We start from the raw sequence: 25,780 nt of genomic DNA, 5'->3' as shown, positions 1-25,780 counted from the left end.
TCGGTTATCTCACCATCTGGTGAGTTATAAGCTGGTCTTGTCATGAGAATGACACCGGACGACCCAATCCGTAAAGCCCTTTTTGGTCGTCCACATGGACAGAGGTAGGCCCAAATTGAGATGAGGTGATGGCGTTGATACGTCCGCCAGAAGGGCAGTATTAATGGATTGGCAGATGACGGCGCTGAATCAACCGTGAGCGGTATCGAGGATTTGTGCAGCATTCCAAGACCGTGAAACGATTAATAGCGCCTGATAAGCAAGCAAGCAAGTTTGAGTTAGAAATTCTCCCACGGGATAATCCAGATTCCAAGTATTAGAGTTCAATTTTAACTGGAAATGCCTTGACAATAAATTTTTCAGAGTTTTTAGTTAGCAAAACAAGCACTACGCTAACGATAAGGACGTTTTCAAACGTCAAACGTCAAGCGTCAAATGTCAAACGATAAATTTGAAGTTTAAAAAGACGTTAAAAGCTACTATCACTGCCGCAATGCAAATATTGAAGCCAATTAAGCTATGAACTAAATAAGAATTGCAAACTAGGATGAAAAAGTCGTTTAAAAATATAATTAACCTTCTCACGAACTAAGCTTACATGCCAACATGAGGAACCAAAAACCGCGTAAGGTTTAGTCCAAACCTAGATCCAGCATCTCGTTAACGATAGTAACGCTAATCATAGGGGACACATTTGCTTTGTGTGTCTGTGGCTGTGTCTGCTTCTCTCCGCTTCCGTACGGCACGCAAGTCTTCCCATCGTGTGCTTATCCTTCCCCGTCCTGTTGGGTGCCAGCCAGTTTACAAGCACCCTTAGACAATTCGCCTTTTTTTCCGCCCATTGTTTTCTCTATTCATGCAACTTGTCTATTATTGTTGTATCGTTCGTAATAGAAAGGGCAATAAAACACCCGCACCAACACCAAACACCCGGCCGGCAAGACGCAGATAACATCCCACAATCGATATTCTTATAATCTTCGCCATCACCCTGGCACCCGTATGAACTTTCCTTCCCCCCCCCCCCCCCCTTGCGTTTCCAGGGCTCTCCAGGGCCTAGTGGAGGACTGACTGCCTTTTCACCATCCCGGTTTATCCTCGCGCCAAATCACCGACACCACTTCTCCCGTTCCTCTACCAGGCACACGCTCTCGGGGGAGTAATTGAATTGTTCCTCTGTGTCCCATCAGGGGCTCCAAAAGTACCCCAAAAGGATACATAGAAATTGAAATGACTTTTCTTCGGCGTCCATTCGCGCACACACTGTGTCTCGCATGTGTACGGGCCGCCGGCCGCCGCTAGCTGCACAGGGACACATAAAAGCCATTTCACTCTCACGATGATACTCGGCGTGGGGTTGGGAGTTGAGGGGGGAGGGGTTTGGGTTTTATTTGGTTTTGGCCTCCCCGAATGGATGGTAGATCTTAGGAGCAGCAGCAGCAGCAGCAGTTTGGAGCTTTTCCGATATTTATTACTGTGCTCCGTGAAAACGGATGGTGTTGCTCGTGGGTGTAGCCGGTCGTAAGACGTTCAAGCGAAAAGGGGGAAGCAGAAGTAAATCTTCTTTTAGTTTGCATCTTTTTATTTACAACCTGCTTTAGATAGCTGCGTGTTCCATCAGCAATATCCCAAATATCATGCTAAACTACATAATCTCTCCAACTTGATCGAGAAGTTCAAGACATTCTCTCTCTCGACGAGGACTTGAAAGTCCGAAGAGGAAATAGGATTGTTTCAGCGTTGGATGAATTAAATAGCCACACAGTGTCCCACGTTCCTGCGATGTCATCATCAAGTCATAGCCCTCCCCACACGAACGTACTTTCGTTCATCTAGCCCAAAGCTTCCCGGTGAAGGCTTGCTTTCGGTGCAAATTAAACCACCATTGCACACCGGGAGGAAATGTACTTTTGATGTGTCATGTGTCCGTAAGTCTCGCACACATGGCTTTTGGTTCTTTTTCTCCTAGTTTTTACACCCTCAAATAGGTGACGTGCAGGCCGAGGACTTTTATTAGGGGATAAGGGATGCTCTCGGTTGAGCATCAGACACCGGAACGGCCGGAGCGAAGAGATTGGAGAGGACAAGTTGTAGTAATATATTTATGAATATATTCCCAATAGAAACATTCAGCAGAAGCCTCTTTGCCTGGCCAAATCTCGCTCTGTGTGTGTGTGTGAGCAATTGCGCGAGCTTGTAGGCTTCGAGGCAGACGCAGAGGCAACAAACACGTGCATGGGTGGTGGGGATCGGATTCGGAGCTGTATATGTGTTGTGGCGCTCTGCAACGTCCACTGGGTGCTGTTCCGAAAATGGGAGCCCAAGGTTAGCCATGGGCGGGGGGGAGATGGTTGCAGCATCGTACCAAAGTACGCTTCAGTACGTGTGCGGTACCCAACAACCGCACGGCGTTGGGTTGGAAGGCGCAAAAATTATGGCAAACTTTTATTAACAACCTTCGAGAGATCATACCGGTGGTGGTGGTGGTGGTAGGATTTTGTTTCAGATTTTGACCGATCCCTGGAGCTGTGGAGCTTGGGTGTGAAAGGGGTTGGAAACCAAAATCACCATTATGAGACGGGGTCACCTAGCATCTCTTTGGATAGGAATTGACTTTTGGGCTCCTTTTTGGGCGTTGGTGTGTGGGCACATGTTTTGGTTCAAACTTTGTGCTGCATTGTAAAGGGCCGGCTGAAGGATTAAACGTAAAAGGTGTTAAATAGGGGTCGTGTGTCGAAGACGACTTTTTCGGCAGTGGGTTGGATGAAAAGTTACTGGAGAGTTAATAGGCGAAGATTATCCCTCGCTCTTTTGTTTTAGACCGCTAATAATTACTTGGTCATAAGAGGCGTTCTTAAGGATTTCTGGAGGAGCAATAGACCAATTTAATCGAAGTCATTGCATGGGTCCTGAACTGGTGAGGACACCTCTGGAACCGGTACCAGGATGTTAGGAATTAGTTTTGACTTGTTAGTGACCTCTATTTTCAGATGTTTACTCGTGAGCATTTAATTTCATCGGCCCACAGATGACAGCTTTGATAGTTGTGACAGCTGTCAACATTTGAAACTAACGGTGCACGGTTATTCAAAATAGTCAAATAAAGTTATTTTTGTTTTTTTTTCAAACTTGATTTTTGCCACAAACCTTAACGGAAGTATTTGACTATACTTCTATATTGTTTGCAACCTTTTATTTGTTTGTTCTTGCAATTAAAGAAAAGTTATTTTGAAATTTATTCTTGGACTCATTTAGTATATCTTTTGCCAAAGCCTATAAATCGAAATTTTTGGGCCGAAAAATGATCCTTTAAATTAAAAAAAATGCAGGCATTTAATTTTAACTATAGTTAAAAGAATCACAACTAAAAGACAGGAAAATTTTATACAAAAAATATTATAAACATAAAATTCACTTCGAGCAACTTTTCAACTCACCTCAGACGACAGGTTTTTGGATGACCGGAGATAGTTCGTGTCAAACGAATTATTTTTCGATAGGTTTCACCCGTTCTTGACTCACGCAAAGCCTCGAGGGAGTCAATTGCAGCTCTGTTCTGCTAGATTACTGAGCTGTTTGCTAATGTTTTGTTTCATTCAGTTTTTTGTTCGGAACCAGAGTGAGCTTTTCCTGAGATTTAATCTAAAGCCAATGTTTTCAATTGTTTCTACATACATATTTCGTCTGATAGGACTCCTGGAAGACATCTCCTAAAACAAACAAAGTTTGATCTTGGCTAGTCAAAACATCTCGATTCCGCATCACAACTATTTGCCGTACGATGATTCCCGGGGATCACTGGTGGAATGGTTGTTGGGATGATTGTTACCAATTTGAATACATGTACTCACCAACTCCAAGCTTACCAGCTCCAAAAAAGAGATGCACATCTAATTGATTTGTGTTGCGCCAGCATTGCCGAGAGCATTGCAAACCACCGTCGATCGATGGGCGAACGTGTCGGCATGTGGTCTTACACAAGTAGCGATTGTGTCGGAATCGAATAGCCCGGATACCAAACATAAAAGTGAGCCGCTGCCCGGGAAGAGCGTTTAAAGTTTGCCGACCACATTAGCAATGGCACATTACTGCTAGAGCCGGGTATTGCCCCAACGCAAACGTTTAAATGCTTTCGGCCCGGTAGTGTGAGTGTGTGGTAGAGGATGAAGGTGAAACAAATTCCATTCTTGGGTTGAGATGAGCTAGCCAGGAACTAATTGTAGCTGATGAGTTCTCGCTGTAACAATAATAAGGGCTGGTTTAAGATACAGTTGCGGAGCTGTTAGCTGGATTGCAAATTTGCCAATTTCTATCTAGAAATATTATTAAACTTTCCCTTTAAGCCTCTTTCAGCTGAACAAGTATTCAAACAGGTGCAATAAACCTCATACATAATGCTGTCCTTTTCCGTCAACCTGTGCTGTCACTGCTGTCAGTCTCTTGCTGCGTCAATTATACTAATCGCGACTGATAACATTTAAATGACCTTGCTAAAATGTCATTCCACGGGGTTGCTTAATGCTCTGTTTTCGCGGACGCCCGAACACATTGCAGCACGTACCATTCCCAGAAGCCAGAAGGCCAGTCGTGTAGCGTCAGGGTGAAGCATGGGATGTTGCTGGGCCTAGTGTCTGGCGCCTTCAATTGCGCCCTCAACGGGCCCCACAGTGCGGCGCTTTTGCTTTCGCGAATTTGCTTTCCCGCTCGCCAGCTTTCCCAGAATTGGGTGGTGATTATGATGGGAACGTGTTTTTGCTATCAAGCGCAGTCGAGTTTCACGGTGGGTAATTGCTGATTCTTCGGTGCAAAATATGTTTATTCTAAATTTTGTGTTGTTTCTTAGACGATCAAAGTAGGCTGAACTTCCTGAGTAGCATTCGAGAGCTACCGGAGAGCACTTCTGTTTCTACTCCCATCCAAGGAACCCGTCTCTCCCTCCCGAAGTGTGATTTTATTGAATAAAGTCATAAAAAAGGCTTCCCCATCTGGACACCGTGTCGTTTGCGCTAGTTCTTGGTCACGGTGACTGTTCCTAGTAGTGTTTGGTGGGTTTTTATGACACTCTCAACCCTCACGCTACAAGCATGCAGCTCGTGGTCGTTTGACGGTGTTGACCCGTGTCGAGAGGATGCGTGGAAGAGGTACAGGAGGCAAGGTCAAACTGTTGTTAGGTGAGTTGCGTTGATGTACAACACCGAACCATCATAAAATATGAATTACAACGCACCGTCGTGTAGTTGTGATGGTGATATGTTGTTGGATGATAAAGGCTGATGATGATGATTGTAACCAACGACGTCAGAGATACATCCGAAGGTGTATACGGTAATGTCCTTCAGGATTTTTTTGTGTGGCAAGTGGACTAGAAGCTGAAGAGGTCCCTTCTTAGTTCTTTACTCTAGTTTTGAACTATTTACTAACAACGGATTTAAGAAATGAATCCACCATTGTAAACACTCACACACAAAACGACCAAGTGAAGTTCCGGCGTGGACTCGCCAGCCCGCTCTCCTAAGCCACCAACCTTTTGCAATTGTTTTAATACGTTTTATGGTGAATAAACGTGCGCGCATAATTTCCTCGTAATCGTGTGGTAAATGTTGTCGGTGTCCTCTCCACGGCTGTGGCTTGCTGCTGGTGGTGCTACGGGCTACGATTGTTGCTTGTTTTATGGAACTCATAAAACGGACCCATTCCACACGGCGCATGCATATCGTAATGCCGCGAACACGGGACGAGATGGGGGGATTAATGCTTTTGTTTTCTCTCTCTCTTTTTTTTTTGTTGTATCTGGATTTTCGTTCGTTGTCTTGGCATTTTTTGATGGCTTACTTTGACCACCACGTTGTCGGTGCGGTGTAGTAATGGGTTTCGTCGTTCGGTGCGTATGTGACGGTACCATTAGACCGGGGGACATGGTCAGCAGCAGGAAAAGGTGTTGAAAATTGTTTTATGTTACCAGGGAAAAATGGTTGCAGGGGGGAAAAATTCTCGTAAAAGATTATGAAATCATCTCGGGGTCGAGTGCTTGGCGCGATGTGGCTGTGAAGATTGTTTGATTGTTTGATAAGGTTATGTGTGTAACCGTCTCGTTGGAAGACAATTCGTTCTGGCTGTGGGAAGGAGAGCTAATTTGGAGATTACCTGAAGAAAGTTACTAAAAATTATATTAAATAATTATTTACTTTATAGATATGGAGATATCAGATGCCATCAGAAACGTTAAGTAAATAGTATTTTATGGTTAACTTTTATAGCAAAACTATTTCGATTTATCTACTTAAATTAATTATTTAATCACAGCATTCATATTCAAAAAATCAAAAGAAAATATCCAAAATACTAAAAAAAATCTAATAAACTGTAACGATAAAAACCTCACAAGGAGCATCAAAACCTCCAAACAACTCCAACATTAAGCAAGCGTTCGTCTCCTTTCGGTCGCTTAAATTCTTCTCGCCCCAGCAAATCTGCAAAGTGCAGACAGAGCTGTTGCATCAGTGCCAGCTCGGAGGTACCATGTTTCGTTCAGCCTGGTTATGGTCATCCAACGCTCCATCTCGTTTGATCCCACAACCCCCATCGCCCTTTGAGAAAGGCCCCTTACTCGAAAGGGGTGACAACGAAGGTAAAGTTCGTGGTAAAGCAGTTACATCTTCATCCAAAGACGCGGATGCCTTCTCTCTCTCTCTCTCCCTCTGCGAGTTCGCCCTGAGAAGAAGGGATTTTATTTATGAGTGATGATTTGCTGGAATGGTGCCGCAGCACTGTTGGGCGACGGTCGGGTTTTGCCACCGCTTACGCTCGTAACTTGCATCGGTGCTCCGTTGTGTCGTTAGGGGACCCCCGTTTGATGCCGAGCGCGTACTGACGTTGACGTGTTTTTTGTGGTGATTTATGTGGTTCAGATTTTATATGCACACCGCTGCTGGTGCGAATAATGGGACGAGATCCATTCGAGAATTGGGGGATAATAGCAAGCGCTGTTTCTTTCATTTTTTGACGTAATTTAGTAAAGCACCAGCGAATGCACTCGGATATTGCAATAAAATGTGGCTCACTTGCTTATAGGACTCGGAGGCTAGTTTTATAGTATGGAAACGAAGTGCATTAGACTGATTAGAAAGGATCTCTTGAGTGAAAGCCCAACAATAAATATAATAATTTAACCATAAAACTTACCATAATCTGGTTCTGCTGGCGGCATACGAAATCCCGTTGCAGCGCATGTCCCACAAACGGGGTGGATTATTAATGCGATCATCGCGCGGTACCATGGGATCACGGTGCGAGATGCCGGTACGGAAACTGCATTCAAAGTGCACCATAACCATAAGCTTAAGTGTTTTTGTGTGTGTGCGTGTGTGTCTGTATGCGAAAAGCAAGATCATCATCTAGATGCCGTTTTGCAATGTGACCGTCGGTTGTCAGGAACCCAAGTCAGGAATGCTGATGCTGAACCGTGTGTCCTCGCTCCGTTGATGCCGCACAGTGATTATGACGATGCACTAAAGCAGTGTTGCACGCACCTAAGACTCGCATTCGGTCGGTGCATGGAGAATTTATGCTGACGGTGCGCGACTGAAGGACCCACGTTGGAACCGGTTGGTGGTTGCGCACCAAAGTAATAAAATGCTTAGATGACAAGCAGGCGAGGGAGCGCAAGGGAACGGCTTGTGGTCCCGTGGAAGGGGAAAATTATTTCTCAATTGTTAAATACCATTAGAAAATGCTTTGCCTTCTTGGTATAGCTATTACAGTGCTTCACATAAATACATGATCACGTGTTGTTGGGCAAATTGAACAAACTCCTGAAGTGACGGTTAAACATAATATTCTACCATGCTGTCAAAGAGCTTTTGGATATCCTTTGAGCTAGAGAAATTAATTAAATGTTTATCATTACTTTTTCAAATCAAAACAAATTAAAATTTTCTATATTTTATTTACAAACTATGTACCAAGTTCATTCTTCTTCTTCTTCTTCTTCTTCTTTGGCCTTACGACGTCTTCGGTCATGCCTGCCATATGTTGCTTACTAGACTTTATGAAACCTCGTAGTTGGATAGTCAGTCCTCGCTATGGGGGAACGGTCCGGATGGGATTTGGGAACCCCGGTCCTGCCGTATGAACACCGACGCCATTGTCACATCGATCACTGGGTCGCCACCAAGCATCATTAGATCGTTGTAATAAATCGTTCGATAAATGTAGGGCTGGACCGCCCCAGAGGCAGAAGCAGAGGCCGGTGCCGGTCTTCAAACGGTCTTCAGGACCGGGGTTCAAATCCCATCCGGATCGCCTACCAGGAAAGCAGGAGTGACTCTCCAGCTCCAGGTACAATCAAGTCATAGGAAGCCAGAATGATAAGATGGTAGATTAGAAAGTCACTTGAAAGTCAGAAATTTTTACCCTAAATTAATGTTTAAATCATTTAGTTAAATTTTAAAATGATACAGCGCTTGGCTTATTTTGTGCTAATATTTGCCTCAGCATTTGAAACGACCCAGAGCTGACATCGTAACGACTTTTGAATGACGATTGCGAACTGCGAAGCAAGTGCTTACAACCGGTGCGTGATTAGAATTAGATTTCTCGTACGCGAGCAAGCAAAGCCTCGCCTCGTTTGCGTACTGCGCACGCCACAGTTCAAAGGACGCACGTCGAAACGGGAACGAGAACCGCAAAGGCCACCACCACCACCGACACAGACAGACAGTACAGCCGGTTGTAGCGCTTTTTTTCGCTACTCGACCCCTCCATGAGCACGTGCGCGTGGCTAAATTATCTTCACCAGCCCTTTCCCTTCTGCTACACTGCCTGGTACGCACGCTTGATTCAACTAGCCGCGCGAAACATCTTTTCCTTGATTTACTTCCACCCGTCGTTCCGTACGGTTACGTTTCATTTCGTTTCCTAACCTGCCTCGTTCTCACTCTCTCCGCCGTTCTCAATCTCAATCTCTCTCCGATCGCACCAAATCGATCGAATTTCGAGCCGAACCGCCAGCACCACTACCATTCGCTTCGCAGCCGACCGCGCTTCCAGCTGCTTGCTGTTTTACATTTTCAATCGAGCACCACCAGTCTCGTCGTGACGGGCGTTGATTTGTACCGCCACGGAAGAGCATCTTGCTGATGAAGATGTCGTCCAAGACAAGGTGTGTTGTGGTTTATTACTGGTTTGCAGTGGGGTTGCCCCTCAGAATGCCACTGCAGGAGTTAGATCAATGGTCCCTGTGACCACCTGTCCCAAGGGAATCAATAAACACACTCGCTCCGCAGAGCAGACCTCCAGCACGGGTGGAACAAATAAGACGCTAATGTAGCGTAACAGCGCGGGGCGCAACGAATAGTGGGTTCTACGTGGATTCTACAAGTGGGCAGATGGTTTGAGATTTTGTTTTGGGAGTAGAATTGACATTCGCTTTGTTTAGTTTTTGGGCTAAAGTGTAGAGAAAGCAATGCAAGGTAGTGATGGGATTTGAAGCGCTTGTCCTGGTATGATAAGATCAATTGCTTATAAGAGACCACGGACAGTAGATTTAATACTATAATAATACTACAATATTATAGCAAGAGTAAATTAAGCGAAAGAAGCCAAAAGTGGCTGACTAAAACCCTCTGGAGATTTGTAATGCCTTACGAGAAGAAGAAGATAAGCTGATTGGATTGCTTCAAAGCCCAACTCATCAGCATTTTTATGCTTCGTTTCATCTGATTTAAGGTTTATAGTAGCTCCAAGGACGGCCCGAGATGCGATAACAGCCCCGCTTTTCATGTGGCAGGTCCGGGGTTCAAATCCCATCCGGACCGTTCCCCCTTCCCTAACAACCTCGAGAGGTCTCGGCCTGTCATTGCTGGCTTTCTGTTACTTGATTTTAACCCGTAGCAAGGTAATCAGACCTGCGAACGGAGAGGAGCGGTTTGGGTGGGATTTGAACCCAGATCGTCCCATTTGAGAACCTTTTATCGCGCTATCGTGCTATTACAATATTATAATTCTCAAAGTTGGTTTAGATGAAGAGCAAATCGCTTAAACTCAAATTTGATTGGATGGCAAAATGCTGTCAGTTTTGATACATTTTCACAACATATCACCGGACAGTTGGAGTCGCACTGGAATTGCTCTTCGTCTCAACCGACTTTCCTAATCAATTAGAGATCATGTCATAGCATAGAAGAGAGAACTTGACTTCCTTAAAACAAATTAACGAGCATCCAAGGAGGAGGATCCATACATTTTTCCACGCTTAAACCACCACGATTCGAGGAACTCTCGGAAGATTGAATATCAAGATTACCCTTCAGGTGTCGATGAAAGTTAACTGAAGAGACCCCGCTTGTAAGCCATAATTTTATAGCAACCGCTAACCTAATCCTTCCTATAGCAATATTCTGCTCATGCCACCATCAAATCTCCCATCTAATCATCGCTTCACCGCATAATCCTCTCTCTCTCTCGGATCAAGATTGCATACACTTGCAATTATGTCAATCGTGTCCGTTAGCTTGTTTTTAGCACCGAAAAAAAAACGGAAAACGGTATCAAACTGGAGCACAACATGCCCGAAAAACAAACCAAAAACCGAACAAAAGACACAAAGCGACGAACCCCGACGGCGGTGGGTTCAGATCGGACATCTTCCGGAGTCTTTTGATGTTGGGCTTGTCGCTTTTCCAGCACGCTATCTCCCCCAACGGATCAGCGTGTTTTACGGTCATTGCTGTTCGGTTTGCGGGAGAGCGGACGCGGACCGATGTGTTTTTGCTGTGGATTTTGGTAGGACATTTTTTTTCGAGGACAGTTTCATCTAGCGATGGTTGTGTCCTCGTTTGTTTGTTCGTTCACTGTTTTACAGCGATTTATGGTGCTTGCACTCATTATTTTGTGCGTGTGTGTGTGTGTGTTTGTGTGGTTTATGACTTTTCTGAACTGTTTGAATCTCGTCCAGAATGAATGCACGAGGGAACCCCGGACGAAACGAAATGTGTTGTATGCGATCGTTACCATTTTTTTTTTTGCTGCCCAAAACAAGAGCTTGTCTTAAAACACGAAACAGCTAACTGTGCCATTTTTGGGACAATTTTTTTTTTCTAGAAAAAAGCCTGATAAATCTGGCAGTCAAATCCTGCCCAAGCAGCTCATTCTAGCGACAGATTCGCACTTCGAGAAAAAGGGCCGACTTCGACTTTCTTCTGCAGTTATCTCTCTCTCTTTCCCTCGGCGCTCCTTTATCGCCCAACCTGATCCCTTTCTTCGGTGCAGCAATAATAATTGTACCGACCGTGCATGTTGCCCCGTGTCGGATTAAACCAGCGGACACATCATGCTATCGAAACGTTGACATTTCTTCACGTCAGTGCCCTTGTGCCGGGGTTCGGCACCGTTCGCCTTCAACGATTAACCCTTGTGTCTGTGTGTGTGTGTGTGTGGATGCCCCAAGAAGAAGAAAGGACACACAATGCTATCACCTCCCCCCTCCCGACCCCCTCTCCCTCCCTCAGCCAACATTCCAAGAGCTCATTCCTGTTGGCTCGTGTCATGCACCGCCATTTGTGCACCGCTGGCACGCTACATTATCTCTGGCCCATCGGCAAGCGGGAAGATAGGTTGCGCGCCCGGGGGACAATTTTTCGTTTCGTGAAAACTCGTTCACAACTCCCCCCCTTCCGCCCCACCCCGCTCCTCCTTGAAAGAGGAAGTTGTAGTTTTGCGCTGTAGCTTCATCCCCCAAAACCCAACGCGCACCCCCAATGATTGTGGCTGCGAGTGCGCTGCTCTTTTGTTTTTCGTGGGCCCCGGGACGCCTTGCATTTGACAGATTGCATGATGTATTTTTGGCTTTCTTAAATTTATCTGCTGCCATTGTTTGACCTCCGGCGCAACGTTAAGCCCGGTACCGTTCGTTACCTTCCATCGTTTTACATTGCGCTGCTGTTTTTTTTTCCTTTTGGCCGAAAAAAAACGGAAAGGTCACAACAGCAATCTTGGTTGCTGTACGGAACGGTAAAATGGTGACCGAAAGTTTGGTCATTTGTTTTACAAACAATAGTTCGAAACACGCGCCACATGCAAGCCGGGGCGGCATTGTTTTAAACAAGAACCGGTAGCGTGTTCCTTTTCTTCCGTTACAATTTTTCCAGACTATTAATTAGGCTATTTTTAGTTGTTAATGATGTTCTGCCCCAAGAAAGGCAATGCTGTATGTTAGTTGTTTCCAGCAGCAGTTGATATCACAACCGTAGCACATTATATCAGACAGTAAACCTAAACGATAAGTCCTTTCCATAAGCCACTGTAAACAATCTGTGAAATTATGTGCTACTTTTGTGATATTAACTGAGAAGAATATCCTAAATGTGATGGCTGTGATGCGATGATCCTAATCACGGTCATTTTCAGTTAGTTACTAGCAATTTTTAATCTTGTACGACTTTTTATAGCAAACTAGTTTAAAAAGAACTCCCTGCAGAGTGACTAATTCTCGCTGAAGAAGCATTTCCCTAAGCACACAACTAGCAGGAAGCAAACTTCAAGAAGAAAAGCTGAGCTGGCTCATCATCATCACCCTCACACCACTTGTTCACACCTTGTTACGGCAATGTTACGGAAGCAGGTGTGAACGAGCGGGCGTGTCAGACAGAACTCGTTATACGGGCATCAGAGTGTACTCTCTTCAAACAAATCTCCACGTGAGAAACCATCACACTTTAACCCTTCGCTCCCGATCCCGAGCCGGCTTACAATCGTGTCGACCACTTCCGGCCTTTTTTTTCTATCTCGTTGACTCCAACGAAGACTCTCAAGAGGGAGGGAGTCTCCCCAACAAACAAAGGTGTTAAAACCTCTTAAGGATTTTTTTTTAAGATGATCAACTCTGGAGTTGGGTTCTCGCGCGTGTGTGTGTATGTTTAATCCAAAACATCAAACCGAACTATCGATTTGTAGTGGATTAATTGATTCATCACCGGAGTGGTCCTCACACCGGTCCCCCGGCTGTGCGGATGTGGAGTGGAGTTTTAATTCCTTCGCTTTCCACCTTTTTCGATGACGAAGAAAGGAACTCGAAACCGAGATCCGACTACACCTAAAAGAGGAAATCATGAATGAATTGTTGTATTTCTTGTCTACTCACCAATAGATTCAAACGGTTCGCTTTGAACCATTTCTTCCCGAGACAACCTTTTAAACCTTCGGAGTCTGTTTGCTGTGTTTCTCGTACTGTACAGCACCTGTACCGATGTGTGTTCCCAATTTCTTCGGCCCGTTTCCTTGCGGCCTGCCCTTGTCGGACGCAGTTTGCTGTACCTCAATCGATCCCAAAGTGTGGTGAATTGCGATGAATCGCTTTAGCCGAAAGGTTTCATTCCGCTAGAACGTTACCGGATCCTGGAAAGAGATGCAAGCGTTACTGGGCTTGTTTTTTGTTCACAATGTACTTCCTTTTCGCTATTGTAACTGCCACTTCCTGTGAGCTTTTTAATCGTTCTGCTACCGTTTTTTGTTGTTGTTGATTTTAGTTTGTTTAACTACAGAACTAGGTTTCCTATCTTTCTCTTCTAAAACCTACTCCACTAAAGGCAAACTATTTAACTTGGCTTTCTACAGGCTAATCGACCGAATTATAAGCTTCCTCGTTATGCTTGGGTATTAACTTGTTATTTCCTGTTCTTTATCCTTCCCTAAACTGCATCCAGTGTGACATAATGCGTTCTAAGCCACTTAAGATAAGATGACATTTCCTTACCACAAGATTTTCGAATTTTTTTTTGTTCTGTTTTTTTTTTGTCTTCGATTTATGATTCGTGTCACTATTTTCTTTACATTTATTTCTGAGTTAGTTTATATTTTTTCATCTTTCTATATAATTTTTTTAACAGTTAATTGTTACTTTATTGTTTTCCTCTCACTTTTTCATTGCTTTATACATTTATCTGTTATTCTAAAAGTGTTTACAATTATTTATTCAGTTTTGTGTATTCTTTTTCTAAATTAGTAATCTAAAATAATTGTTTTCTTTAATTCTTCAAACCACATTCTTGTGTTATATGAATCTTTTTTTTATATTTTTAAATATTTATATTTTTCCTTAGTTTTACTACGATGATTGGTTTTATTTATTGAATTGTTTTTATTTATTTTATAATTTACTTCCTTTTATTTTGATATTCTTTTATTCTGTTTTTTTATTATTTATTTTTTAATGTGAACTTCAACCTTTTTTTTTCATTCTTCAATAATTCACGTAAGCTTGTCACCTTCCTTAGCGATCAAAACCTTGTGATAGATTAATTATTCACAAACCAATAGGGTGACCCATCACATCACATCACATCAACCACACCAAACCCCCTTTGGTCTGGAAGCATTGAAGGATTTAAACACATCCAAATCGCCATCCATCCTCGGTCGAGAGGCAGAGAGCGAGGCAGGTCGGGAGGAGGCGACCAAACACGACTTTTGGGTTAAAGTGTTTTGACCCACTCGCTGTCAACGCTGTCAAGCAAGGGGGAAAAAAAGGGCTCACCAATTCCATCTGACTGACAGGTCCGGGGGACAGTGCGCAGACAGTCGCAGGCCCGACGGTCACTCCGGGCAGGAAGTAGGGAAATGGGTTTTCTGTGATTGATTTAGGGATTGTCGGTCGCCGCCGCTGTGCATGAGACGGCGGCCACCAAGCTTCCGTGAAGCTGGGATGAATGTTTTGTAATTTATTTACTCCACAAAACAAAAAAAGTGATCTGGTTAAGGTTTTAAGGATGAAAATAAGTCATAACAGAGGAACGGTTTGGTGTTTCGCGAGTAAAGATTCATTTGCTGTCGACCAACCACCCGAAGGACACTAACTGCCGTACGCGCCCAGCAGGAGACAAAGTTGGACGGCAGATCTCCCTTCGGGGCATGCTGGGATAAACTTTTGACCCAGAGAGAGAGGGAGAGGGAGAGCGAGAGATGTTAATCTGCTGGATGCCATTGGGTGATTAATGATGTTCTTGACCATCGTTCCCGTAACCAATGCCACTTGTAATTCGTCAACAACCGGTTCGCCCCGGTTCGCTAGAGTCCTGATTGAATTGATTGCCTGATGGACAAGGTGATGTCACAGGGACAACGGTGTTTGTCTACGTCTGGTCTATTCCCCCTGGGGAAAGGTAATTATTCCCTAATCGAGCAAGGACCTAGGGATGACAGAAGTCAATCATGGTGTGGCGCTTCTGAAGAATAGGACAAAACATATTTAGGACACAAAATGCTTAATTGTGTCCCATTTATTTTCTAGCTGGTGACCAGTGTGGAATGAATTAACGATGTTTAGAAGCGTTAAAAAATGGGCCAAGATTGTTATGTTCTGATTAAGAAGTGAATTCCTTTTTTGGGTAGGCATGAAGCCCCAAAAAAAAATCTGTGAATCCGGTCGAATCGGTCCACAAAAATCTCCATCACGTGTGCGAATAAATTGTACTTTAAGTGTGGGATAAAAATGTGATCATTCGCCTGCCGCGTTGTCGTAAATGAGACACGGAAGAGTTAAGAGACACGGTCCCGCAAGAAGCCGAAACGTGGTTCGGGTTTCGCCGAGGGTTTAATGTGTTCGGAACCGAAATTTTCGGATCCTATCTGACGTGAAATATGTCTCCGTAGCCGTCAGTTCGGCCACTTCTTAGCATGCGTACCCGTTCGCTTGACCGGCCGTGCTTTAATGCGTGTTAATCATGCGTGAGGTTTTGTGCATGCGATTTGCATCCCTCATTGCTATTGAACCTACACATCACGTGTGGTAGAGTAGAGGCATGCTCCAGAGAATTGCATATGAATCTGAATTCTGCACAAGCTGCTGCAGCAGCTGGAGCATGAAGTGGCTATACATTTTTCTTTAGCGAATTGGGGGTGCATTGGTTGAGTATGGGAGTCAGCTGGACGTGCTTCTAATAGTGGGTACAACAATCCAGGTAAATGTTATCTTAAAACAGTTATCGAGTGGAATAACGCACAAAAGCAATAACGCTCTCACTCCCCTCACTAGCGTATCGGAAGCACTCGGAAGCTGCGCAATCCCTTACAAATGGATGGCCTTTTCCGGTTCAGATAAAATCCGTTCCCTACTCCGCACAAGTCTGCGTCTTTGTCTTTTTTCGGCATGAGGCGTGTGCACTTTGGGGGTCACATTGTTTTTCGCCAATTTCGCCTGACCAACAGCAACCGTGCGGGGAACCGAGCCCGTAAATTCGTTCCGGTGGTGAGATAAAGATCCCGGGGACGCGGGAAATTAACGCAGAAGGAAACTGGTGTGAGGTGAGGACCTTAATGAATGGTCGTTTTTAGGTAAAAGGCGTGAGAGAGAGAAAGAGAGAGAACCAACCTTGGATTCCGGTGGAAGGATGTTAATTTATAGGGCTAAATATCCGCCCAACGGTTTAAGCGGAGTCGCATTATTGTGCAAGACGAACGCCGTTCCCGGATATCCTGCCACTCATTCGGGCCCACAAATTAGCCCGAATAATGGTCAAACTGCACGAAGCTCTCGGTCGTCGTAGTCGTCCTCAAAGTTTTATAGGGCCTCGCATAAAAAAAACGATTCCCCAGATTTACCTTTCGTTCCCTGTAGGTACAAAAGAACTCGACGGCCGGTATAGACGAACAAGGCACTCACCACCGGCAGCCAAAAACAACCACATGTTGCTTCACTATATACAAACAACAGTCATCGGTACATAAGAGCTGGCTCCGTGAGTCCTTTTCGGCGCTTACACTCCACACAACAGCACGCGTTCGTCGAGCAGCTGCTCAACCGATACGCGTGAGAGCGTCCGATGGGCGTGGCTTAAAATTCGAGCAGTTGCCGTCCGATTGGGTGGAGTTTGAGCTTCGCTTTCGATGGCGCGCACACTCGTACTCGTGTTGTGTTTTCTTTTTTAAAACCTGCAAGACAAAAAAAAACAGGAAAATTATTACCAAGGAAAAAAAAGAGGAACAAAATGCAAATACCTGTTTCCACAGAAAGAAAAACGTGTCAACCCGATCCCTGTGTTCGGTGTCAATTTCGATGAAAATTTTGCCCCCTCCCGGTTCGTTATGGAGCTTCACATTTATCGTGTGGATTTTCCCAACCCGGTTCATTGTTGCGTGGCAGGGGGGAGGGGGAGTTTCCCCCCCCCCCACCCCCCTTTCACATTGGAGGTCAACAGTTGCGTCGTCCAATTTCCATTCGCTAATCGATTGACAGTTGCCGGATGCGTGGACACAATAGCAGGTACGATCAACGGTTTTGCGGACACCGTTCGGCGGGACTGCTGTGTGATACTGCTGCATAATTAAGGTCTAAAAGCTGCGTGTTTGCAATTGCAATTGACGTAACGCATTTCGAGTCGTGTTTTGTCTGGGCTTCCGATAGAGCGAGCTTAAGAGCTTATTAATTAGTGGGCGAATTGTAATGTAGTCTATTGAACATCAAATTTGGGGTAATTAGCAGGGAGATTCGTATGTACATGAGTTTACTTATTTTGAACTTACCAGTTGAATCACCCGGATGTAATATAGTCTTTCCAATATGTAATTTGGAACGATTTTGAAGTCCTCAAATTTCTCAGTTAAAGTCCTCGAGCAGTTGAAGCCACTGATTCAAAATTGCCGTATCTTCACACGGTCACCTATAACAGAGTCATCATACAATGTAACATTGTCCACCGAGAAGACATACAAAATACATTTACTCCAATTTCTGCGCTCTGTTCCTGTTCCCTATCCGGACCATGTCGGATTTTTGGGGGACTTTTAATTGAAATTTCAATATGTGAAGGACTGTAAATTGAATTCCACTTCTCAACACAGCAGAACATGTGTGTGTGTGTGTGTGGTGGAACCAGGATTTTTGGGGACAAAAATAGTATCCTACCAAGGGGAAGTCGGGGAAAACCCCATCCGCAAGCTTCTCGCTTTGTTTTGCTGCATGTTCGATACAAATGGGAAAATTTTGTAATTTTCGCCCACCAAATATTTCCTCGCTGCTGTGTGGGAAATGCATTCCGGCTAACGGCATGAGAGTTTCCGCTGCTGACAGAAGGAAAAGGGGGATGGTTCGATGGGACAGGACAGGTTGGAAAGTGCTGTCCATCACCAAGGGATGAAAACACAACCCAACGATCGTACCCATCGTGTGGCGATGCACAGAAAAGTGGTTTTGCAAATTTGCGAACCACGCCAGTGCAGAAGAAGTTTCGGTTCGGTTTCACCATCCGGAGGCCCGGTTGACATGTTTCTGTACCGTGCCGGGAGGTTTATGAATATTTCATTACGCTTTACCAAAAATCACAACAACCCAGAGCGAACGGCCGGTGCGCACCGATATGCCCTACAAAAGGGGGTGCAAACACCCGGGAAGAGGTTCGTGTGTGTGTGGCTAAACAAAACTACCGGGATGGATGGACAGCTTTGGTTTTGCTAATAATTTGTGGTGCTGACTTAACTGACAGAACACTGAGGTTTGTTGGTTTTTTTTCGGTGGGAGTTATTTAGAATGTTTGGTTTTTGGTATCAAGCATATTGATTTTTCATGGTAAATGGGGAAATATTTTTTGAAGGGTTGCAGACCGTTTTAGGAGGAAAAATGTCCAATTTTCCTCTCTATAAATAAATCCCAAGATAAACTCATATCTCTCGCGAAGAAGTTATAGTCGCAAACCCATATAGCACAAAAAACAAGCTAAACAAAGTTCTCGGCAGCGCAATTTAATGCTTTTTATTCGAACATAGGTTCAAATTATAGCTTCAAAATAAGCCTCAAACACTTATACAGAAAGATAAGAACCAATAAATCGTAACGAGCCCACTCCGAGGCAGTAGAAAAAGAAATGAGAGCTAAGCAGAACTGAACTGTGGAAAGATACATGTTAAGATATTTTATATTTTAGTCTCGGGCGAGGGTGGTAGAGGGGATAACGGCGCCAGTCTTCACACGGCAGGACTGGAGTTCAATCCCATCCGGACCGTTCCCCCGTATTCAACAACGTGGTCATAAAGTCTATAGTAAGCTAGAAATGGCAATCATGACCTTATTAAGAGGTCGTTAGGCCAAGAGAGAGAAAGAGAGAGATTTAAGTCTCATCGGTATTGCCTTGTCTGAAAAGTGTATCATCCAATTGCTATCTTTGGCATTCAGTTTTGGGACATCAGCAGTTCATGAAAAGCGAGTTACATTACATATTTGTCCATTTTTAACAACGTTTAAATAATAACATCTTCTGGGTGTCTTATCTGCTAAGCAAAGGGCATATTTTGAATGCTTAAACATTGACTATTTTAACATAAAAATATGAGACAAAGTATAGAACAAAAACAAAATCAAAACGCAATAGAAATCCTGCCCAAAATCCTGTCCAAAAGGACTGCACGAAAAGAATAAAATCAGGATTAAAAATATTTTTTAATGGGTTATTAATTAATGTTAAAAGTTTATATTAAATTACTTGTTGGGTTATATGAATTACAATAAAAATCGCATGCGTTGTACTTCCATTTTTTTTTAAATTCCATCTCGAGAAGGCTGGGTTTTATAGCCGAAAATATTACAATTTTATGCTTAAAACACAAGTGTTCGTATCAAGTATATACTTCAAGGACACTTAAAGGCACGAACTTAACTATAATGGAAGCATAATTGCGAAGTCGCTCACAAAACGCAGATTGGACCTCGGGATCTTAATGTTCTATAATGAGTAATGCGGATTACTTCCCGTTGAATTGAACTCCGAGACAGCGCTAAAAAGTCCATGGAGTTAAGGAGAGCTGGATGGGTTGCTAATCATCCCAGCCACCTACAGGCTCCGAACTATCGATCGTCGTGCAGCTAGTGACTGGAGTCCCAGTAGTAGAGATTAGAGTAAAGAGTAAATCACATTTTATAAAGCACTGTGCCATTTTAATCTCATTTGCTTCTTCAGCTAACATAAAGCTCATATTTCGTATCCCATTTCCGTTTGTATTTCTGATGGAAACTCACACTAAAACCATCTCCAAAACCAAACCCAAACCAAATCCAAAATGGCTGTAATGGTGGCTTAAGTTCTACCTCCTTTTGCCATCGTTCTGGCTCATCCGAAAAATCCTTTCGCTGCAAAATCATATAATAAATCTGTCGGCGAAATTCAATCCACTGCATTCGCTATTTCTCCCAATGGCAGAAGCATACAGCACAAAAGCGATTTCTAACGTACTGCCAAACCAATTCCTCCTTGTTTGCTCGAACAAAAACAAACAATTAAGCCTTTTTTTTGTTTGTATGTTTGTTTGCCTGCTTTGTGTGGTATCGGGACTCCATGCGGAGAATGTGATACCCGCCGGTGAGAAGAGTCCGGAAAAAAATGGCAGCAGGAAGAAGCATTAGGCGATCCTTTCAAACCGGGGTGTACCGATCTGAATGGACATCCTGTCTAACGAACGATGGGATTCTGCCTTTTTTCCCCCGTTTGACGCAATATATTCCTTTGTCCCTTTTTTTCGCGGTTGTCCTTACTTCTGTTTAGTAATAGTATAAAGTCCATCAATTCTGGATCATTTTCATACTCCAAAAACTTCTCTCTGACTACATAAGAGCCCTCCAAAGTCGCTCAAACGATTAGCTCGATGCACCCTCAAGAAGCCAAACACAGACCCTCGACGATCGTTTCCCCAATTTTCCCATCCCAAACACACACACACAAACACCAATTTGTCCACCCTGCAGGTGAAAACAGGACGAACACAGTTGTGTGCTCCAATGCGCACAGTTCGGCCTGTGGGCACCACCAACCGAACCGTCGAACCGTCGCCATTGGGTGTTTCTCGCTTGTGTTTTGTATTTTGTGCTGTGTGTTGTACGCCCCGTACATAAGCGCATCCGAAGCGGCACGGAACGGAACGGGCTGCCAACTGGGAGAGGGCGCACAATCGACCGAGCGCCCGAAACAACCCCCCTCTCTCTGCACCCCGTTCCAACCCAAACCCCTCTCGGCGGCACAATGGCGTCCGCTCGGCGAAGGGAGATCGATCTGCTCGGGTAATGGTGCCATGTGCTCGGTCCTGCTCGCTCGCACCGGCCCGGCACACGCATCGAACGAATCGTTGGGCGAACGGACGGACCCGCTCGTATACGGCTCGAGCGTACGGACCGACATACCGGGGCATTCGTGTGCGCCGGGTTTTGTGTTGCTTTGGTGGCGTTCGCGTCCCAACAGGGCTCTCATTCACCTTTCGGCAAGGTTTAGGTGATGATGTAGCTTCACACCGGCCTCCGTATCTGTGCTGTATCGTGCGCGCGCCTCTGTACCGAGCTCTTTTACTCAGTAGCAGAGCAAGGACCTTCGTGTGTCCCGGGTGTGGGTGTGTGTGTGTGAGTGTGTGTGCCAGTGATGTGATGAACAGCAACAGCACCCAGTGACTTCAACGCTTCGTCCTAGCCAAATTCCCAACCAACGACGATGAGCTCGATAATCAAAATTTAAGTGAGCAAAAGAAAAGGGAATTTTTTAAAACCCCCTTTGTCCCGAGTGTCCTTATTTTGCTGTGTATGTTCTGTTATCTACTTTAAAGTGTTCAAGTGTGTCGGTGTGTGTCGGTGGTTTTATAGTGAAATTTTACTGTAAGAAATTCTTTTACTTATTTGCAAACTAAAAAGCGAAAAGTTGTTTCTCTCTCTAACCGACCATGTTAAGGTGTGCCGCATTCGGTTGTTACGATTGGGTTTCGGTGTGTTACAGTGATTTTGGTTCCGTGCGTGTGTGTGAAAGTCCGTTGCGATGGCCCTGAAGATGCTTTACCGTGGCCCCAGCACCCGGTTGGAAACGTTGATTGAGAAAATACAGCAAAGCACGATGATTGCACCCGGCGCGTTGGGTGGTGCTGGTGGCGGGAAAGAGTTTTCCCTCGGTCAAGGTAGGAAAATGAAAAGTGAGAGACTTCGATGCCCGATCGGTGGTGACAATCGTTGGTGCCATCGGCGAGGAAGCTTTACGAAGAGCAGATATTGTTTTTTGTCACGTTGAGTTAAAAAAGAATTGCCAACATTTTAATGCTAAACGAATCAATTTGCTTGCACTCTCGCATACGCGCTTTATCTCTTACTTATCGCTAGTAATTCGATTCTCTTCACGTGCTACTTGTTCCCCCACCGACTTTGACACACATTAAAAGTGAGTTGGACTGGAGGAATTTGAGACAAAGGCATGGCAAAATTGCTGATCGAATGTTTAGACTACGATCGAGCCGAATGAGGTTGGAAAGGACAAGTGTTCCCGGCGCTATGATGGCATCATTTATCAGCTCATAGCTTACAAAGCGGAATTTTCACTTGAGTTGGTAGACAATACCGATTGTTTTCTCCTCGACAAAGAGAGATAAAATCGGCAGAAATTAGATCAGTATCAAAATTCAAAATAATTAAATTAATATCTTAAATTGCATACTTATCAGGCGCGTTGAAACTGCTCGCTGGTTGAGCGCAGGACTCTGATAATCGATTATTTATCTCTTTTGGAGGATGCCGCATCTTTTCTGTACATGTGAACGACCTAAAAAAATTAAATATATTTAACATTATTATAATATAACACTTAGCATAAATGTTTAATGGTTAAAGTATATAGTGCTGGGTTCATGATAAAAACCCCTTACTGAAAATAGACCGTCAAACTGGTCCTACCTCTAAGAATCTTCCAGTTTTATATGTTTCTTTGTCCCCGTGTTGCAACATATTATCGTCTAAACTTGTTTAGCAAGCGGCAAAAGGCGCAAACAATCCATTTTGTTGTGCCATGTGCGACTGTATCGCTCTTTTCCCTGTTGCGCAGTAAGTGGACCTCGACCTTAGCTTAATGAGGGAGCTTGCCGTTGGTTCCATAACATCACCTTGAAGTGATTTAACATGAGCTGTGCTTTGTAAGGCACTTTGGGGCAGGATTAAGTTTACTTTGTGCGTTCTGAAGTAACATTTTTCATTTTTCATTTCCATTTCGAAAGAGTATCAGTTTTTACAACCAAGAAAGATACTAAAACGAAACCTTTTTTATGTAAAGAACAGTAAATTAGTGTTGTAAGTAAAAAAAGGAGGAAATTGTTGCAATTTAATACACCTTCATCAAAGTCAATCCAAATCAAGATTGCTCTCTGGGTTTTAGTAATGCTGTCTTTAGTATCCATGCCTTAGAACATCCAGAAGCTGTTAAGAGGAAAACAAGGTACATTTATTTGCACAGCCCTACGCAGGTTTTCACACTGCAGGACCGGGGATCAAATCCCATCCGGACTGCATCTGCGTACGCTGAGTATTCTGCTATGAGTAAAATCAATTTTACAGAAAGCCAGAATTGCTTCCTATTTCTGGAGCCCTTTGATGTTTGACTGTTCCAATTATTTAAAAAATGGAATATTTAAACACCCAAATTAAATAAATAAAGCAAGTCTTATAAAGATTAAAATCGAGTTTTGTAATTGTAACTGCCATCTTCTTCTGCTTCTTCTTTCTTGGCCTAACTACCTCTTAGGTCATGTCTGCCATTTTTGACTTACTAGACTTATGTCACTGCATAGTTGGATAGTCCTTACTATGGAGGGAATGGCCCAGATGAGGCTTGAACCCCGGTCCTGCCGTATGAAGACCGGCGCCGCTGTCGCATTTACCACCTGGCCGCCCCTGTTACTGGCATATCAGCTAAAAAAAAATAGCGCTAATAAAATCAATACAAAGAAGAATAATTTCACTTCATCTTATAACAAGAAACCGAGTTGAAACAGTATGTAAAATAGTAACTAAAAATATAAGAACTTGACAGTTAAATTATTAATGAATAAAATCCGATTAAAGGAGGAAAAGAGTTTGGAAAAAACATATTATATTAATGGTAAATGTGCCATAAACAAACAAGTTAAAAAACACCTTAAAATACAGAAAACCACAGTCTCACACCACCAGTAAAAGGGAGCACAAAAATCTCTTCTGCTGTTGATTTCAACCCGTGAACTTTTCCGCCCCACAGCCGCCACAACAGCCAACATCCAACATCCAACTCCCATAAATTAGTTAAGCTTTATTAACCGGTGGGGGATTCATTTACTTAAACAAAACGCCACACGTCTTTAATAACGCGGGCACGAACCCGGCCACCGGCCGGCTCTCGCAGCAGCTCCCGACGCTGAGCGGATCTTAAATTTAAATAAAAAATAGTCACTGTCCTCCTGTGCTCGCTGTAATTACCAAACCACCAGCGTTAGCACGCGAAAGGAAGTTTCAATTAAAAGGGAAAGAAAATGTGCGCTTCGGCTGACACCATGCGCCACCGGGGGCCAGATGGGCCCCGCCACGGCACAGCCGATCATCACCGATCTCCTTAGCCCGGAATGGATTGGGATCCCCAAGAAAATGGGTTGTCGGAGGGAGTCGGATCTTGCCTGCACGGTGAAATGAACCAATTGATAATTCCGACATTCGCCGTCGGGACACTACTGGATGGAGGAAGCATAATGGGAAGGTTTCGGTCCTCGGTCGCTCAACGGCGAGCAATTATGACATTAAGGCTTTGATATCAAGATTAAAGACGATTTATCGTCCCATCTTTTGCGCACATGCACCGCAAGTAGCGGGATCGCCACCAATCAGCGTTGGGATCGCTGGACATTACCGGAAATGGTGTATCCAACTGGTCAACTTGATGGTGGAGCAGGAAAAGGAGAGTAATGGGGGGGATAATTGAAGGGAGCTGGCTAATGAAGTGCCAACCACAACCGGATATACCCTGTTGACCTTTCGGTGCGGTCGGATTAACGAATCCGGGCGGTTTTAATGCCAGCTGGTGCTGGCGCAAAGCGTGACGGCCAGCGATGACAACATGCGGCGAAGGCAATTAAATTAGAAGCGATTTTCATTAATTCATTTGCCTGCGTGGAAAGGAGGGCGACATTATTATACCTCATCAACACCACCTATCAACACTACAGCTGCGTCGTGCCGTGGTTGCTATGGAAGGATCCAAGTAGTTATGGCGCAGCTAAAAATGGGACACAGAAATACAAAGGATTACTTGGATCGTCTTTGTCTGTCATTTTTTTAAATTATAAACAAAGTGAATAAAAACCGGTTGGGAAACAACGCGGTTTAAATAAAAACAGCAGATTTTGTAAGTAAAATATGTGCATCAATTTAATTACTAATTTAAAACACTTCCCGCATCGCACCCTGAACCAACCGGGGAAGGGAAGAGTTGCCCTCCCCCTCTGTTTTATCACGCGCCACCCTCTAATTGATCTTAATGTGCGGAAAATGTGCCTCTCCCTCGGCTGTGGATAGGAAATTGGAATCACACATAACCTCACACTTCCGAGGTTACATCTTGCCCGTGCCGACACTCGTGTTTGGGCGCATGGAAATGAGCCCGGTTTAATTGACCGCAACCGAATGGGGAAACGGTTGACGTTCCGGTCAATTGGCAGGCTTTTTTATGGCAGAAGGCAAAGTGACACAATTAAGTGGTAATGGCATGCATTGGTGGTGGTGGGTGGAAAATTAAAGGCGGGAAAGAAACCAGAGAGGCGGGTGGAGGAGTGTTACTTAAGATTAATCAAGTAAATCCACACCACGGGATAAAGCAGTTGGTAGAGCTCCCAAAGACAGGAAGTAAATAATTGTGATCCTAAAAACGAACACATTGGGGACTGTCGTGTTTTAGGTGCTGACGAGTGGATGTAAGGAAATTCATTTCCATTAGTGACAATATTGCGCTTGTCATTGCAATGAGTGTATCATTATTCCTGA

At 44.2% G+C, this 25,780-nt stretch overlaps 1 protein-coding gene across 2 annotated transcripts in view; it reads left to right on the top strand.

The window, feature by feature from the left end:
• Positions 1-25,780, top strand: part of LOC118503734 (zinc finger protein 423 homolog) — a 73,608-nt gene that overhangs the window by 33,166 nt on the left and 14,662 nt on the right. Inside the window, exon 1 of one of the 2 annotated variants that reach the window (XM_036037351.1) lies at positions 21,156-21,909. The exons of the other annotated variant lie outside the window; for it this stretch is intronic. Within the exon in view, the coding sequence (XP_035893244.1) occupies positions 21,774-21,909 (136 nt within the window). The 5' untranslated portion in view covers positions 21,156-21,773. Of the gene's footprint in view, positions 1-21,155; positions 21,910-25,780 lie in introns of those variants that run through there. 2 annotated transcript variants of the gene reach the window in all.

Source organism: Anopheles stephensi, chromosome 2 (assembly GCF_013141755.1).
Source record: "Anopheles stephensi strain Indian chromosome 2, UCI_ANSTEP_V1.0, whole genome shotgun sequence".
NCBI classification, from domain to species: Eukaryota; Metazoa; Arthropoda; class Insecta; order Diptera; family Culicidae; genus Anopheles; species Anopheles stephensi.
The sequence above is the reverse complement of the archived record's forward strand: the minus strand, read 5'-3'. Positions and strand labels throughout refer to the sequence as shown.